At 40.7% G+C, this 15,180-nt stretch overlaps 1 protein-coding gene and 1 pseudogene across 1 annotated transcript in view; both read right to left on the minus strand.

Moving 5' to 3' along the window:
• The window catches only part of Ctps2 (CTP synthase 2), a 117,849-nt gene that overhangs the window by 11,337 nt on the left and 91,332 nt on the right, over positions 1-15,180 (minus strand). Inside the window, 1 exon segment of the mRNA XM_032889667.1 lies at positions 8,150-8,294. Within this exon segment, the coding sequence (XP_032745558.1) occupies positions 8,150-8,294 (145 nt within the window).
• On the minus strand, positions 2,807-3,751 carry LOC116888911 (annotated as a pseudogene).

Raw genomic sequence — 15,180 nt, forward strand, 5'->3', positions numbered from 1 at the left:
GCATGCCTTAAACTGTAAGGCTTAGAGGGAGCAAGGCAGAGTGCTAAGACAGTACAGTGGCCCCTCAGCCCCAAGCCCACCTTCACAAACGCCATGAGCTGACATCCTAATAGGGTATAGATCTGCATTCCCTCTCACTAAGCAGGTCCAGAAAACTTATCAATAGCCAGAAGGCAAAGACATTAAACCCCTCTGGAGAGTTCTTGAGACTTCGAGGTGTTCTGTATGGATTTATGTGCATTTTATCCTATAAGCCAAGGTAAGCCGTTAAGGGCTTTGAGGTGCAAAGTCATGTGGGAAGACTATTCTAATGGCAGAAGATGAATTAGGAGGATTAGGAGAAAAACTAGAGGCAGAAAGTCCAAGCAGGAGACTTCATAGTAGGTAAAAGATGAAGGTGATTGGAACTAAGGTTAAAATTAGTAATACTAATATCATCATCAACAACAACAACATTTAAGTTCCTACAGTACACCAAGCAGTGTGGTAAATGATTTATGTGCAATGAGAAACTTAATCTTCATTATTACCATGTAAACTAAGGAATTTTACCTTGTGTGGGTGGACTGTGAGTCATGTGTATTGTTAGGGTACAGTCCAGGCCTCATTAATACACAGCTTCCAGTCCCCTTTTTTGAGACAAGGTGTATCTCTGGCTGGCCTTGAACTTATAGAGAACTACCTGCCTGGCTCCACAGAAACTTTTTATAAAGAAACTAGTGCAGAGAAACGTTCGATAACAAAGACATGGGTTTGAATTCAGCAAGTCCTACCCCAACCTTAATGCTTAGGGTCTGAATGCTTGCTCGGCATGGGCAACGCCTTGTGTCCAATCCTCAACACTGCTTAGCAAATATGGTAATATAAGCCTGCAATTTCAGCACCAGGGAGTTAGAGGGAGGAATTCAAGGTAGTTTTCAGGTACATAGTGAGTTGGAAGGTAGTCTGGTATACATTAGACCTTCCTGCAAAGCTAAAAGGTAGTATGAATACAGAGACTGTATTAGGTTGTTGAGCTTACAGGTGTATTTTTTCCCCAATTTTTTGGTAGCATTATACCTAGAAGTCAACAGAAAAGTAACTCTTCTCAGGTTAGAAGACAGCATGTGATTTAGAAAGACAGAGACCATATGAATGAAATGGGTCCCTTCTCTGGCTGACTGCCTCCAGGATTCAAAGATTAAGGTATCATGGTAAGCTAGGGATGGAGCCCAAGTGGGGAGGCATGTATAAAGCCCTGGCTGGATTCAATCCCTCAGCGTCACTCAAAAAAATTAAGTAGCAAGGTCAATGGGAAGAAGACAATGGAGTTACTACACTAGGAATCCCGTCCAGAGGGAATAAGGAAACGGAAGAGGCAGGATTTAGTAACGAACTCCCTTGAAGAACCCTTTTAATTATGAAGTAGTTCTGACTTTTGAGTTTGGTCTGCAACAGCTGAACAAATACAGTGCATCAATAAGTACCTTCTCTATTATTTTTAATACCACCCCACCTCTTGTTTTGCTGTGAAAAGATGGTTTCTCTATACAAAAGATAGTAAATGTTGTTTAGTGACATGGTCCTAAAATAAACTGTTACTCAGGTGTCTTAAGAGCCCAGTTTTATCCTCTTTTCCTGGCTTAAATAAAGTTTATTTCTAAAAAGAGTGGTTATTTTTGCAATGTTGAACTTGTAGGACAACGAGGCAACATATCTCTTTTCCTTAACCGTGTTTTTTTTTTTTTTTTTCATTCTGTACAAAGGGAGCTATGGTACAAAAACAAGTCAGCAAGCTTCCTCCAAATATGAATAAATATTAGATTTTATAGGCCACAAATCTCAATCATTAATGTCTTTATATTATAACCTTTTAAAAATATAAAAAAAATCAATTTAGTTTGCCCTATACAAAAAAAAAAGGACTGGGCCAAACTTGGCTTGTGAATGGTAGTCTTCTAAGCCTTAGTGTAAAGTATGTTACTGCATCTTAACAGGGAAATGGTTCTCTTGAGCTTTCTGATAGCTGATGCCCAAAGTCAAGAAAAGAAGGCCTTTATTTACAACTGAGTACCACTGTGACAGAAGTAGACTTGCAGAGTTTCCGCTTGCCCTCGACTCTCCCAGCTTTTTCATTTGCTCCTAAGTTTGTTAACCACCAACTACATATAGTTTTAAGTATCTGTGTTAGCAAAATTTCCAGTGCTTTTCTCTAAAAGAGTAATTCCTTCAGTCTCTCTAAATCAGGAATTATTAGGTTTTAATACTCATATTGTAGGCGTGTGCAGCCTGTGGTCAAAGAAACATGTCAATTCAGCCTAATACAAATCAGAAATGTACATTTAAAACATGATTTTTTCCCAGTTTTTAAAAAAAGTCTGTCACAATGTCAAAAGGTTGGACATATCTGCGGAATAAATGAAGATTAAAATCGAGAGGATTCAGGGAAGTCATGATTATAAAAAAATGAATCTAGCCAGCAATAATGTCCTTATACCCCAAACTGACACATCCTTTTTGAAGTCACAGAGTACATGAAAAATGCATAACTCTCTATTTTAAAATATATTTGTTTCTCCCATGGATTAATTTTTTTTTATTTCTTCAATACTGGAGCTCAATCCCAAAGCCTTATATATGCTAAACAAGCATACAACATATACAGCCTGAGCCCAAGTCGACACATTAAAAAAATATTCTTAGGTCTATCTCACTCCAAATAACATCTTCTACTTTCCTGATTTGATATCATATAAAATCTGATCTCAGTCATAAAATACTGTGCTTTATCCCCATAATTCTAAAGCTGACACAAGGATACTCCAACCAAGTTCCAGGCCAGCATGGACTATAGAATGAAGCCCCGCCTCAAAACAAAAGCCCACTTCATTCTGAGGTAGATATTGCCTCAGAAGCAATTTGCACATCTTATGTCAGAAGGATTGTCATGTTTCCTTTAGGATATTAGCTTTCTGGATCTGGCTAATTATACAAAGTGAGGGGAGAGCTTTTTACACCACCAGCCAGAAGAGCACAGGATTTCAGTACTGAAATAGAAAGGTTACCCTAACTCCAGATCTTTGCTAAAGATACTAACTATAATTGATTGCCCACACCACCAGAGCATGGCACATTTTATAGTTACAAGTGATTGTGATTTTCCTTTGAACATGTAAACAAGAAAGCCTTTAGGAAAATATGGGAAATATATTAGTCTCAGTCCTCTTAAATACACAGACGAAAAATCAATTCAGGGGTGGAAGGGGCAGAGGTGACCAAGATTATCTCTAGAGTTCCCTTCTCTATGTCCTTTTCTTTTCCTCCTCCTTGCCCTTCTGATTGGCTCATTTGTCCTTCTCCCTCTGCATCTTGTCCTGCTCCTTCTTCCTTTCGGACTCATCCCAAAGTGAGTCTTGATCCATTCTCTCAGCATTGAGAACATCTTCCACATTGGTGTTTCAGAACATACATCTGTCAGAAGAATGTTTGTTGGTGAAGGACCTGAATCATTTTTCTCATCTCCTTCATCCTCTTCATCTATCACATCAGCACACTGGGCCAGCAGAGCAGCGTCCCTGTGCCTGTCTTCTGAAATCACCTGGGCTCCACCGTGATCTGTGCCTGCTTCTCAATCAAAGTGACAACGGCATATACTTCATCTTTTTTTTTCCACTTTAATGGTGACATTTTGTGTTTCTGACCATCATTCCACAATTTCCTTATAGATATCAAGGAGGGAATCTTCTTTCAGGAAAATAGAGAGGATGCCCAAAAAGAATTAACCTGGAAGCTGCCATTATTCAATAGGCTTGTAGGGTCAGTCCGTAGCTGTTGGCTTTCAGAACAAATTCTCCATTACTAACCTGAATCAGGTTGCTTTTGGTGGGGGCGGTCTACATTGTTTGTATAATGTGATTTATGATGAATACTACTTTCCTTCTGGGAGTGTAGAATTTGATAGATATTAGGCAGAGTAGCTGTGTGACCAGCCCTTGGTAAGATATCTCAACTCCAAATTTAAAATGAAATTCTATGGGCAGAAATATCACACACGTGAGCACACACACAAACGTGTACTAAGGGAGCCCAGAAAACCTACAAACGGACTTGTCCAAACTCTGCTTCCATTTTGTCCCTGACTGATCCCTGTGTGCATGCACATGGTGTCACTGTCATAAATAAAAACTAGCTGTGAATACAGCTACATTCTGATTTTGACCCAAGAATTACTGAGCATGTGCGTATTCTTAGGTGGGACTCTCAAAACAAGGCTCTTAGTTTGAGGTTTTTTGTTTTGTATTTCGAAACAATTACCTCAGGTCGGGCTCAAACCCATGGTGACTCACCTACCTCAACCTTGTAAGTACCAGGATTATAGGTGTGAACCACCACACCCCATAGTAGTGGCTTGCTTTCTTTTCTTTCTTCCCTTTCTTTCTTTCTTTCTTTCTTTCTTTCTTCTTTCTTTCTATCTCTCTTTTTTTTCCTCCTCCTCCTTTTTTTTTTCTTCTTCTTCTCTTTTCTCCTTCTCTTTTCCTCCTCCTTCCCTTCTTCTTTTTGAGGCAGGGTCTCACTATGTAGCCCTGGTTGGTTTGAACTCAATAGCAGACAAGGGTAGCCTTAAAGCCTTCCTCCACCTCCTGAATGCTTGGATTAAAAATATGTAGGGGTTGGGGATTTAGCTCAGCGGTAGAGCGTTTGCCAAGCAAGTGCAAGGCCCTGGGTTCGGTCCCCAGCTCCGAAAAAAAAAGAAAAAAAATATGTGACACCATGCATGTACATTTATATTACATTTTGGAGTGTACATACATACAGGTCAAAAGACAATTTGCAGGAGTCATTTCTCTCCTTCCATGAGATGGGGTCCTGGGAACCAAACTCAGATTGTCAGGCAGCAAGCACCTTTTCTCACTAAGCTATCTCTGGCCTGATTCCACATGTACTTTTCAACAATCCATTAAAAAATTAAAAAAAATACTACCCTAGAATGATTATGCCCTTAAACCAACTACTGTAAGCCTAAAACTAAGAGGAAATAGTCCTTTAGAACTGTCGCCATTCTGCAGATAACCAAGTAGCTGACACTTTAGTTCACCAGCTCTAAATCCCCAAATAATATTCTTACTACAATTCCCAAGTGCTAAATGATAAATATTCTCCACTGGACAGAATGCAGAGGTTACAGCTCAGATGTTCTTATTAGAGCCAATGATTTTGCACCTTGAAGACATAGGCTTCCCAAGTGACATAGGGTTGAGTATCATCAGAGACAATTTCCAGGGAAGGAAGACATTCTTCCAGCATTCGTGTTCAAGCTGATTACAAGCAGTTATCATGTTTGAAAGCAACATGTCTAAGAGCTCTAAGTCAGCTCATATCAGAGTGGCCAGCAAAGCAGTCGCCTGCCTTTCAAACACTCAGCAATGCTTCAGAGGTGACAGGGAGCAGCTGAGGTCAAGAGTCATTATAACCCTGCTGTCTGTCATGGAATTATTAGTCACCATTCCTGGGTTTCAGGGAATTCATTTGTTGTTTTCTGGAGGGTTGAGTTTATTCGTTCATTTTTTGTTTGTTTGTTTTGTTTGACACAAGGTTTCATGTAGCCCAGGTTAGCCTTGATGACCTTGAACTTCTGACCCTCTTGGTTCCACTTCCAAAGTGCTGGGATTATAGGCATGCATCATCATGCCTGGTTTATACAGTGCTAGGGATCAAACCTCAGGCTTCACACATGCTGGGCACACATCCCACAACTGAGCTGCACTGCCTAGGCTGTTTAGGGGGTTACTTTGCTTTACTGAAGCAGGGTCTTGATATGTAGCCCTGGCTATCTCAGAATCAACACTAGACTAGACTAGACTAGATCAGCACTGAACATTCAGTAATCCTCTAGTCTCTGGAGTGCTGGGATTCACAGGTATGGGCAACCACACCTGCCAGTAGTCACCATTCTTGAGACCCCTGTAACCTATCAGGTTTAAACCATCTTCTCCTGAGGCCTGCACCCATCATTTTGGGGAGAGCAACATGTGCTAGGCAGACAAGGATAAATGGAATGCTGCCTATCCATAAGGGAAGGTACCAACTTGTGATTCAAGAAGACCCATGGAGGCCTGCAGGTTGGCTAAAATTGCAATGAGTGTCATTAAGATGGCTTTTCTTCTCTCTAACACTATATCTGGCTGAGGAGTTTCAGGCAAGTGCTCATCTTTGAATGAGCTTCACTCAGAAATGCTCAGCCTCCATGCAGGAATCAATAGTCTTCACATAATAGGTGGGTAGAAGGGACAGTTAGACCATACAAACCACACAGCATTCACTTGTTAGCTGATGCTTTCCAACAGCCAAATACTTATGAGTGTATAATTTCTCTCAGCCAACTAACCTGCTCCATTGTTACCTCTTTTCCTACATGAGAACCTGAAATAATAGAGAACATAAGCGAGCCATAAAATGTCATAGCACACATGTGGTTTGGAATTCCACATTGGATTTTTTCAATCTGCAACGTATTCCAGCCTGAGAACCCAGGAGTGTTTTCATATATGAAATCTCTTGTGCAGAACAACAGCATGCAAGCCAATGTATTTGGAGACCGCAGCTGAACCAAGGAAGAATCTGGAGTCTGCTTAGCCTACCCCTTATGGTAGTAGCCCTCAGACAAAGCCCAAAGTCACTGCCCTGGTTAAAGACAGCAAGAAATGATTATTAATTTGGTAAGGCAGCAGCCTTGTAAGGCTTGTAAAACTACTCCCATATGAACCCACAGAAAAGTACAAGAGCTGCGAGCTTTTCTGAACAATTATGCCACTATAAGAAAGTTTATGGGGACTAAAGAGATGGCTCAGTGGTTAAGAGCACTGGCTGCTCTTCCAGAGGTCCTGAGTTCAAATCCCAGCAACCACATAGTGGCTCACAACTGTCTGTAAATCTAGTTCCAGATGACATAACACCCTCACACCAATACACATAAAATAAAAATTCATTTTTTTTAAAAAAAAAAAGGCTTATTAACACAAGCACACAGACACCCCTTGTACCAATGCTCGCTGATCTCAATAGAAATCCTGCAATGGTTGTTGCTAAGCAACATATTATAGCATCGCTATCACTGTACGAGTCAATCATCCTTCTAGGTAGTTCCTTCCACTTCTAAACTTTCTACATATAATGCATACAATATTCTTAAATGAGAATAAATAAATATATAAATTCTATTCAGATTATTATTTAATTGTAATGAAATCTTAGTGAGAATTGTGACATTACTTTGATCTTAACAATTACTGTACCACTCATCTGTGAAATTAGGAGAACAGAGCAATACCTTCCCTCCTCCCCTATATCTTGTTTTGGTTTTTGTTTTATGAAGACAGGGAATCTTAGGCTGGAGATTCACAATTCAATAGATAAGAGAACTTGGCTAGTGTACATGAGTCTCTGGATTCCATGCATAGGACAGCTAACTGTGGTGACACATATCTGTAACCCTAGCATTCAGAAGTTAGAAGCAGGAGGATCCAGAGTTAAAGGTCATCCTTGGCTACATAGCAAGTTTGAAACTAGCCTGAGAATAGACCTTGTCTCTAAAAGCAAAAACAAAAGACATAATATCTTGCTATGTACACCAGGTAGGCCTGGAATCCATGATCCTCCTGTCTCAGCCTCTCAAATACTGGGAATACAGGTATACACCACTACAACCAGCAAAATATATCCTTAAAATTTTTAAATGATAATGTTAGTAAGATAGATATAACCTTCATTTTCATTAATACCACGATAAAAAAATAGCAAAAGTTGAGGTATAAGGTATCACCAATTGAACTAGACAGAAATTCAGAAAATAAAAACCAATTTATTTAACAACTTTCAGGGAAGGCAAAGAAATCAGATCCATTACTTTACACACTTAACTGAAAATAGAGTTCAAATATACTGTTGAATATTAAACTATGAAAGTGCCAAACATCGCGGTTACGATTTACAAGACTTTTCCACAGGAAAAACTTGAAGTATGATACTAAAAGTAGAATGCAGAAAAATAGAAGACTTGACCTCATACTTTTTCTCAAACCTTGAACTCCATAACACTATTAGATTTTTTGCAAAGCTAACATGTTCATAAGCATCCACCTTGGCCTATTGCTAGGAGCGTTCCACTGGTTACCTGTACGATAGTTTGCTCATCTGTTGCAGATGAGTATTCAGAGTTCCAGTTGCTGCAAGTAAGAGTCCCAGGTACGGAGGGGAAGGCTTCATTGGCCTAGAGGAAAACTCAGGATGGAATTGGACGCCGATGAAATACGGATGACCTGAAATGAAAGCAAATTATTAAGTGATTGAATCAAACAGGCATGAGACCCACTACAGTGGTTGCCATATCATCAAATAGCAACCCATTCTAAGTACTGACATGACTAACTTGATAACACAGTTACTTTTAGGATCCATGCTTGTAGTAAAATTCCAAATTGTAAAACATATTTCACTTAATTAGAGACCTAGAACATTTTTTTGGAGGTGGGGGGTGGTGATGATGTTAGACTGGGGAAAGGGAAGCAAGGGCTTTTTGGGTGGAAAGATAAAGTCTCCTTCTTAAATGTCAGCTGGCTTTTTTCTTCTTTTGAGACGGGGTGACATGTAGCACAACAGGCTACCTGTGAACTTTCCTATAGTTGAGAGTGATGTTGAACTTTTGATATTCCTAACTCTATCTCCTGGGTGCTATGATTATAGGTGGGAGCTTCTACAGGGGTTTGCACAGTGCCGGGAATGAACCCAGAGCCTCCTGCATTCTACGCCAGTATTTACCAACACAGCTACATCCCCAGTCCTAGCTTGATTCTAGAAGGCCTTTCACTGTTGTGTCGATTTCCATGGTGTCCCTATACTTCAAGCTACCTGGGACCCAAGTCAAAATCTTGCTGTGTATCCCAGGCTAGCTTCAAACTTGTGTCAATCCTCCTGCCTCAGCCTCCCGTGCTGGGATTACAGTCGAATACCAAGTCCAGCCCTCTTTCTCTTAAACAGCTTCAGTGTACTTCTTAAAAAGTCTTCTCCATTCCCAGCGGCAAGGTTCCCCAGGAGAATCACTTACCTAGCCATCTGTGCATGGAAACGGCAAAGACAGAAGCCTTTCTAGTAATGGCTTCATGTTAGGTAGTAGTCACAGCACCATAAAAAAGAAAAAAAGAGCTGGTACTGGCTATCAGCCTATGCCAACATCTCCCTGAAGTTTATAGTCTGAATAACAAAAGCTTGGTCTTTCAACATGGCAACGGGGTCACAGTTCAAGGCAGCCAGCAATCAAGTTCATTTTTATTTATATCTTGTAACATTTAACTTTATGTATATGTATCTATACATATTCCTGTGCATCATGTGTATACCAGAACCCATGGAGGACAGAAATGGTGTTGAATCCACTGGACTGGAGTTACAGAGAGTTCTTAGCCACCACGTAGGTTCTGGGAGCCTCTAACATGGGTCTTTTCCAAGAACCATAAATGTTCCTAACTACTGAGTCATCTCTCTAGCACCTCAAGTTAGTTTTTAACTCCCGTGCTTCCTGTGTTGAGCAGCCCTTTACAAATGAGTATATATTGTCATGGGAGAAATAGAAGCAATTTTTAGTTTAAGGTTCCTAAGAAGCTTCTATATCAGAAATTCATGACATAAACAGAAAAGTGCCTTTTCCCAGATACCCAGAGTCCTCTGTTTTGGAAGAGCCAAAGTTAAACAGGCAGCATTTCCAAATCTAGGTAGGAATTTTCTGAGATTTCAACTTCTTCCCCAAATCAAGACTCAAAAAAAAAATCTGTTTATTTCAGTTCAGGAACACATATGTTGGTTGACCTTGTATCCACTACCATAATTATTATAGGAGAGTGTGGTCATTGTGCTACACTCCCAAAGTTGAAGTATGAATCAAACTGAAGATAATATGAAATACTCTATAGGCAAAAGTAAAGGTAAATTTAACCCATTCGATGCGATGTTTTATCATGTGATATAGAAATCGAGTATGGGGCCAGCAAGATAGCTCAGCATGCATAAGTTCAATTCCCAGTAGCCACATGATGAAAGGGAAAGAACTGACGCCTGAAAAACTGTTCTCTGACTTCCTCACATGTGTGAGGACACTCTCGAACCCACTTAACACCTACACATACTAAATCTTAAAAAAAAAACAGAATTGAAGAATCACAAACTCTCATCACTAATAGAGACCCAAACTATGAACCACAGTAAGTTATTTACATTCATTAAAACTGAGGGCTGGGGAACTGGCTCAGAGGATAAAAGCATTTTCTAAGCAAGCACGATCTTAATTCAAATCCTTAGCATCTATGTAAAGAGAGGTTGGGCACCACTGCTGGTGCCTGTAGTCCCACCACAGGAGGGGAAAGAGGAGTATGTCAGGAGCTTCCTGACCAGCCAGCCTAGCAGAAAATGGAGAGTGTCCAATTCACTGAGTGATCTCATGGCAATAGGTAGAGTGTGATAGATATAATGATATATTTGAGAATCCCAGGCCTTTTGTTTCTTGAAAAACAAAACCACAGAAATATTATAAGAATAAGTTATTGTGTCAACCCCAGGTATGGGGATAAGGGGCTGCTTTGGACTGACTACGATTTGCCTCGGGCTCTAACAGAAGCATGGTTTTGCCAGCTGCAAATAATTTCTGAGCTTGTGTGACATTTGGAATTCTGGGAACTTTTCAGAGGGTATATAAATTCAAAGGGCCCTGAGAGGTGGGGTGGGTAGTTGTCACTTTGGGAGGTTGGTTGTAGTTTGTTAGTAGCCGTAATCAAAGAAGAAACAAAAGGAAAGAAATTAGATGCAGGAATCTTTCTTCTCCTCTATCCTTTTTCTCTCCCATCTCCCCTCTCTCCACTCTATCCTTTTCTGTCTCATATCTAGTATTAAGAGGTGAAATCGGGGGAGATAAAGGGTGGGTAAAAGAAGAACCCAAGTAGTAGCAAAGACTGCCTACAGATTGAAGACACTGACGTCTTTAGACACTCTGGCCTTTTGGATACTCCCTCATACACACACAAATTAATTTTTTAGCATTCAGTAGCTGGTAGCCACTATAGTGAACAAGCAGAATAGTTTCTTCATTGAAGCAAATTCTACTGGACAGATCTGATCTCAGAAAATCCAGTGGAGGAATATCCTATATTTTAGCAAATGCCTCCTTAAATTAGACGGCTGCTCCGATACGAAAGCCTGGTGCAAGAAATGATACCTCTCTCTCAACAAAAGAAGAAAAGAGTTGAATGTGTTGGTGCAGGGGTATAATCCCAGCACCCCAGGAATAAAGACAAGGAGATCAGGAGTTCAAGGTTTTCTTCAGCCATACTTAAATTTCAAGGCCTTTCTGGGTTACAAGAGACCCTGTCTCAAAGCAAAACAAAAACAACCAAGTCAGTGTTCTCATTAGTTCTCATTGTTAATATGATGTACCCTAACCTGGAGTCACCTAGGAAACGGGAACTTCAAATGAAGAACCGCCTCAACCAGACTGGCCTAAGGCCATGTCTGTAAGAGATTGTCTTTATTGGTGAGGGAGGATAGCCCACTGTGAGTGGCACCAACTCTAGGTAAATGGGTTTGGGGTGTATAAGAAAAGTGAGCATGATCTGGAGAATAAGCCCGTGAGCAGTATTCCTCTCTGGTTTGTGCCCTGACTTCCCACATTGATGAACTGTGACCTGGAAGTATAAGTCAAAATAAACTCTTTCTTCACCAAGTTGCTTTTGGTCATAGTGTTTATAACAACAGAAAACAAACTAGAACCTTCAAACATAGTGGTACAAGCCTGTGTAAGCCCAGCATTCAGGAGACAGAGACAGGAGAATCACAAGTTTGAAGGTGACCTGGTCTACAGTGCAAGTTCCAGGTAAGCCTCAGCTACTTAGTGAGATCCTGTCTCAGTAAAACAAAGACAAGAACAAAACAAACAGACAAAAGAAAGGTTTTGGGAAATGGCTCAGCAGGTAAAATTGCTTGCTTCCACAAAACCAGATGACCTGAATTCCATCGCTGGGGCCCATGTGGTGAAAGGAGAGCATCAAGAATTGTCTTCTAGGAGTTGGGGATTTAGCTCAGTGGTAGAGCGCTTGCCTAGCAAGCGCAAGGCCCTGGGTTCGGTCCCCAGCTCCGAAAAATAGAAAAGAAGAGAAAAAAAAAAGAATTGTCTTCTAATCTCTATCCACGAGCCATGGTATGAGGCCCATCTTTCATGCCCATCCCCACAAATAAGTAAATAAATGTAACAAGTTTAAAAAAAATAAAGAAAGAAAAGTTTATTTTAAAAAGGAAGAAAAGTCATCCACACTTAGAGAAGAAATTGAGCAATATAATTTTAAAGTGAAACACATCAAACATTATAGCATAGTCTCTAGGGATGTCTTAGAAAGAAAATGACAGTCCTTGTGTTTCTGCAGAGCTACAGAGGAAAGCTGTGGCACAGATCATGTCGCAGCCAGAAACTGACTATTTAAATGAACAGATCATTGCTCTGAATCATTTTACTCCAACAAATTCTCTGTGTGGGTATGAAGAATGATGAAAGAGTTTTTATTTTGATGATGTCCTATCAGTCAAACAAAGTACCTTTAAAAATAATGCTCTTAATCACTTTAAAGCAGACTCTGACATTCTAACAAATCTCAAGCCTTGTTCCTCTCAGAATCCTTGAGGGACAGTAGAGACTCGTGGATACGCTTCTAAAGGGTACTTAAGATCAAAATCTTCTGGGGAATTTTCCTTCATAAAGTGAATTCCCCTGTAGTGAGCTTTTAAAAACTGCAAGGTTTTACAGCAGCTTTCATTTCCTTTCCAGCCTTCATTAAATCCGAGGCGTCGATGGGAATCTAAATCTTTGTGAATAAAGAGGCCTGTTGGTATTTGCTGACAATAAGAGAAGCAGGAGAAGGAAAAGAGAACAAATACTTGAACAAACGAAACAGTTCCTTGCTTATTCTCTGCCCTCTCCTCACAGGCCAAGAGAGGCTGGTAGCCTCCAACAGCAATCAGTGGTCATACTTTAATTCTACACTAAAGACTCCTAAAACACCATTACGATTCTAGATCAAAACTCTACACAGGGTCTGGAGTGGTTTCCAGCATTCCGGAGGCAGAGACAGGTAGATCGCTGAGTTCTAGGCTAGCCTGGTCTACAAAGCAAGTCCAGGATAGCCAGGGCTCTGTTATACAGAGAAACCCTGTCTTGGAAAAGCAAAACAAAACAGTAACAAACAAAACAAAACAAATAAAATACGAAAACAAAAAAACTCTATATAGAAACCAGACAGGGTAGCTTACACCTGTAATGCCAGGACTTGGGAAGCAAGGCAGTAGGTTTATCTCAAGTTGGAAGTCAGAATGGGCTATACAGTGTATTTTAGGACCATATGAGCTATGGGATGATACCCTGTGTCTCAAGAAAACAAAATTAATCAATAATACAATAAACTAAAGGCAGAGGACCCAATGGAAATACAGAAAACTAACACGCTTTCATGGTGCGAGCAGGAGGCTACAACTGGAGTTACTCTCCACCTCTCAGTACCTAGTTCAATGGCCCTAGACATATTATTTAGCATCTCTACACTCCAGCCTCCTCTATAGAAGGAAATTAACATCCATCATTCACTTTGTGAGGCATATGAAGTCCCTAACAGGGGCTTCAGAGCTAAGCATCTAGTGAGCAGGCTAAGGGTCCAGGTAAAAAGCTACTATGTTCAATGCAGCCATCTCCAACATCAGATCTCCTCCAGGTTTAGGATTCCCACCCACCCACCACCCACCCCCGCTTCTTGTTTGGGTTCTTAAAGTATTATGGACCATCTAATGACACTGGCTGAGATAGAGAAAAAAGTTGACACGCTGTAAAGAAAGTCTGAAATCTAAATCACATCGGTTGAAAAGGCACATTCCCCAACATCATTCTAACACTTTTTGAGTGTACTTTGTACTTGTTTATTTGTTTGAGTCAGGGCCTCTTTGCATAGCCCTGGCTGGCTTGAGACTCCTCATGTAGAGTAGGGTAGCCTTGTGAGATCTGGCTGCCTATGCCTGCCAAGTGCTGGGATTAAAGGCATGTGCCACCATGCCCAGATGACCCCCCCAGTCTTAACAACATGTCACAGACTGAAGTTGGGGGTCCTTCACATCCAACAAATCAGAGTGATTTCTCCAACAAATTAGTATGAGTGGGCTGCAAAGCCAAAGCCTTGTGTTGCTTAGGAAGTAGGAGAAATGCGAGAACCTAGAAGCAGGGAGCAACTTGAGGACAAGTCAGACTTGAAGCCATCATGCTAAGTGAGGCTAAGGTGGCCGGGACTGGGAGGGTAATCAAAACACATTCTTTCCTTGACAAACCGGGATTACAAGTTGAGGATGTGAAGGAGAGGAAGAGCTTACTAATTCAAGCCTGGTGATGGAGAAGAGTAGTTCTCGATCAAGTACATTTGTCGGGGTCTACAGATGGTTGTTATTGTTTTGGTTAGTAGGTTTGTTGGATGATTGGTTGGTTGGCTTTGGTTTGGCTTGGTTCTTGAGACAAGGTCTCTTGTAGCCCAGGTAGAACCCAATATACCTAAGAAGGACCTTGAACTCCTGAGCCACTTGCCTCTCTACCTTCAAATTACTGGGGTCACAAGCATGCTCCATCATACCTGGCACTGAGGCACTGTGGATTGAGTCCAGTGATAGACTTTTTCTCCATAATTCTGTAAAGTTGTTTTTGAAATGCTAAAACTAACAGGTAAGGGGAATCAGGTCTGCTGTTAGTATCCATTGGCCAGAGGCCAGGAATGCTGACAAATACCACACAGAACACAGGACAGCCCAACAATAAATATGATCTTTCACCAAATGACAATGGCAGAATGGGTAAGAAACTCCAAGGACACTGAAGGTACAGTAACAAAAATAATCTTGAGGAAGAGTTTGGAGAGCATTTAGCTTTAGTTTGGCATAAGATGAACACACCAAGAGAATATCAGATCAAGAAGAAACTCCCCAAGTGTTCCAGTTTGTCAAATGAAGTATGGTCTAGACTTGGGGTGGCAAATATTTCTATAAAAGGCTTGAATAACAAATATTTTAAGCATTGCAGGCCATGATGCTTCTTTCCTAACTATTCATCTCTCTTACTGTAACATAAAAAGCCGTGTCAGAAGC

The sequence above is a fragment of the Rattus rattus genome, chromosome X (genome assembly GCF_011064425.1).
Source record: "Rattus rattus isolate New Zealand chromosome X, Rrattus_CSIRO_v1, whole genome shotgun sequence".
NCBI lineage: Eukaryota > Metazoa > Chordata > Mammalia > Rodentia > Muridae > Rattus > Rattus rattus.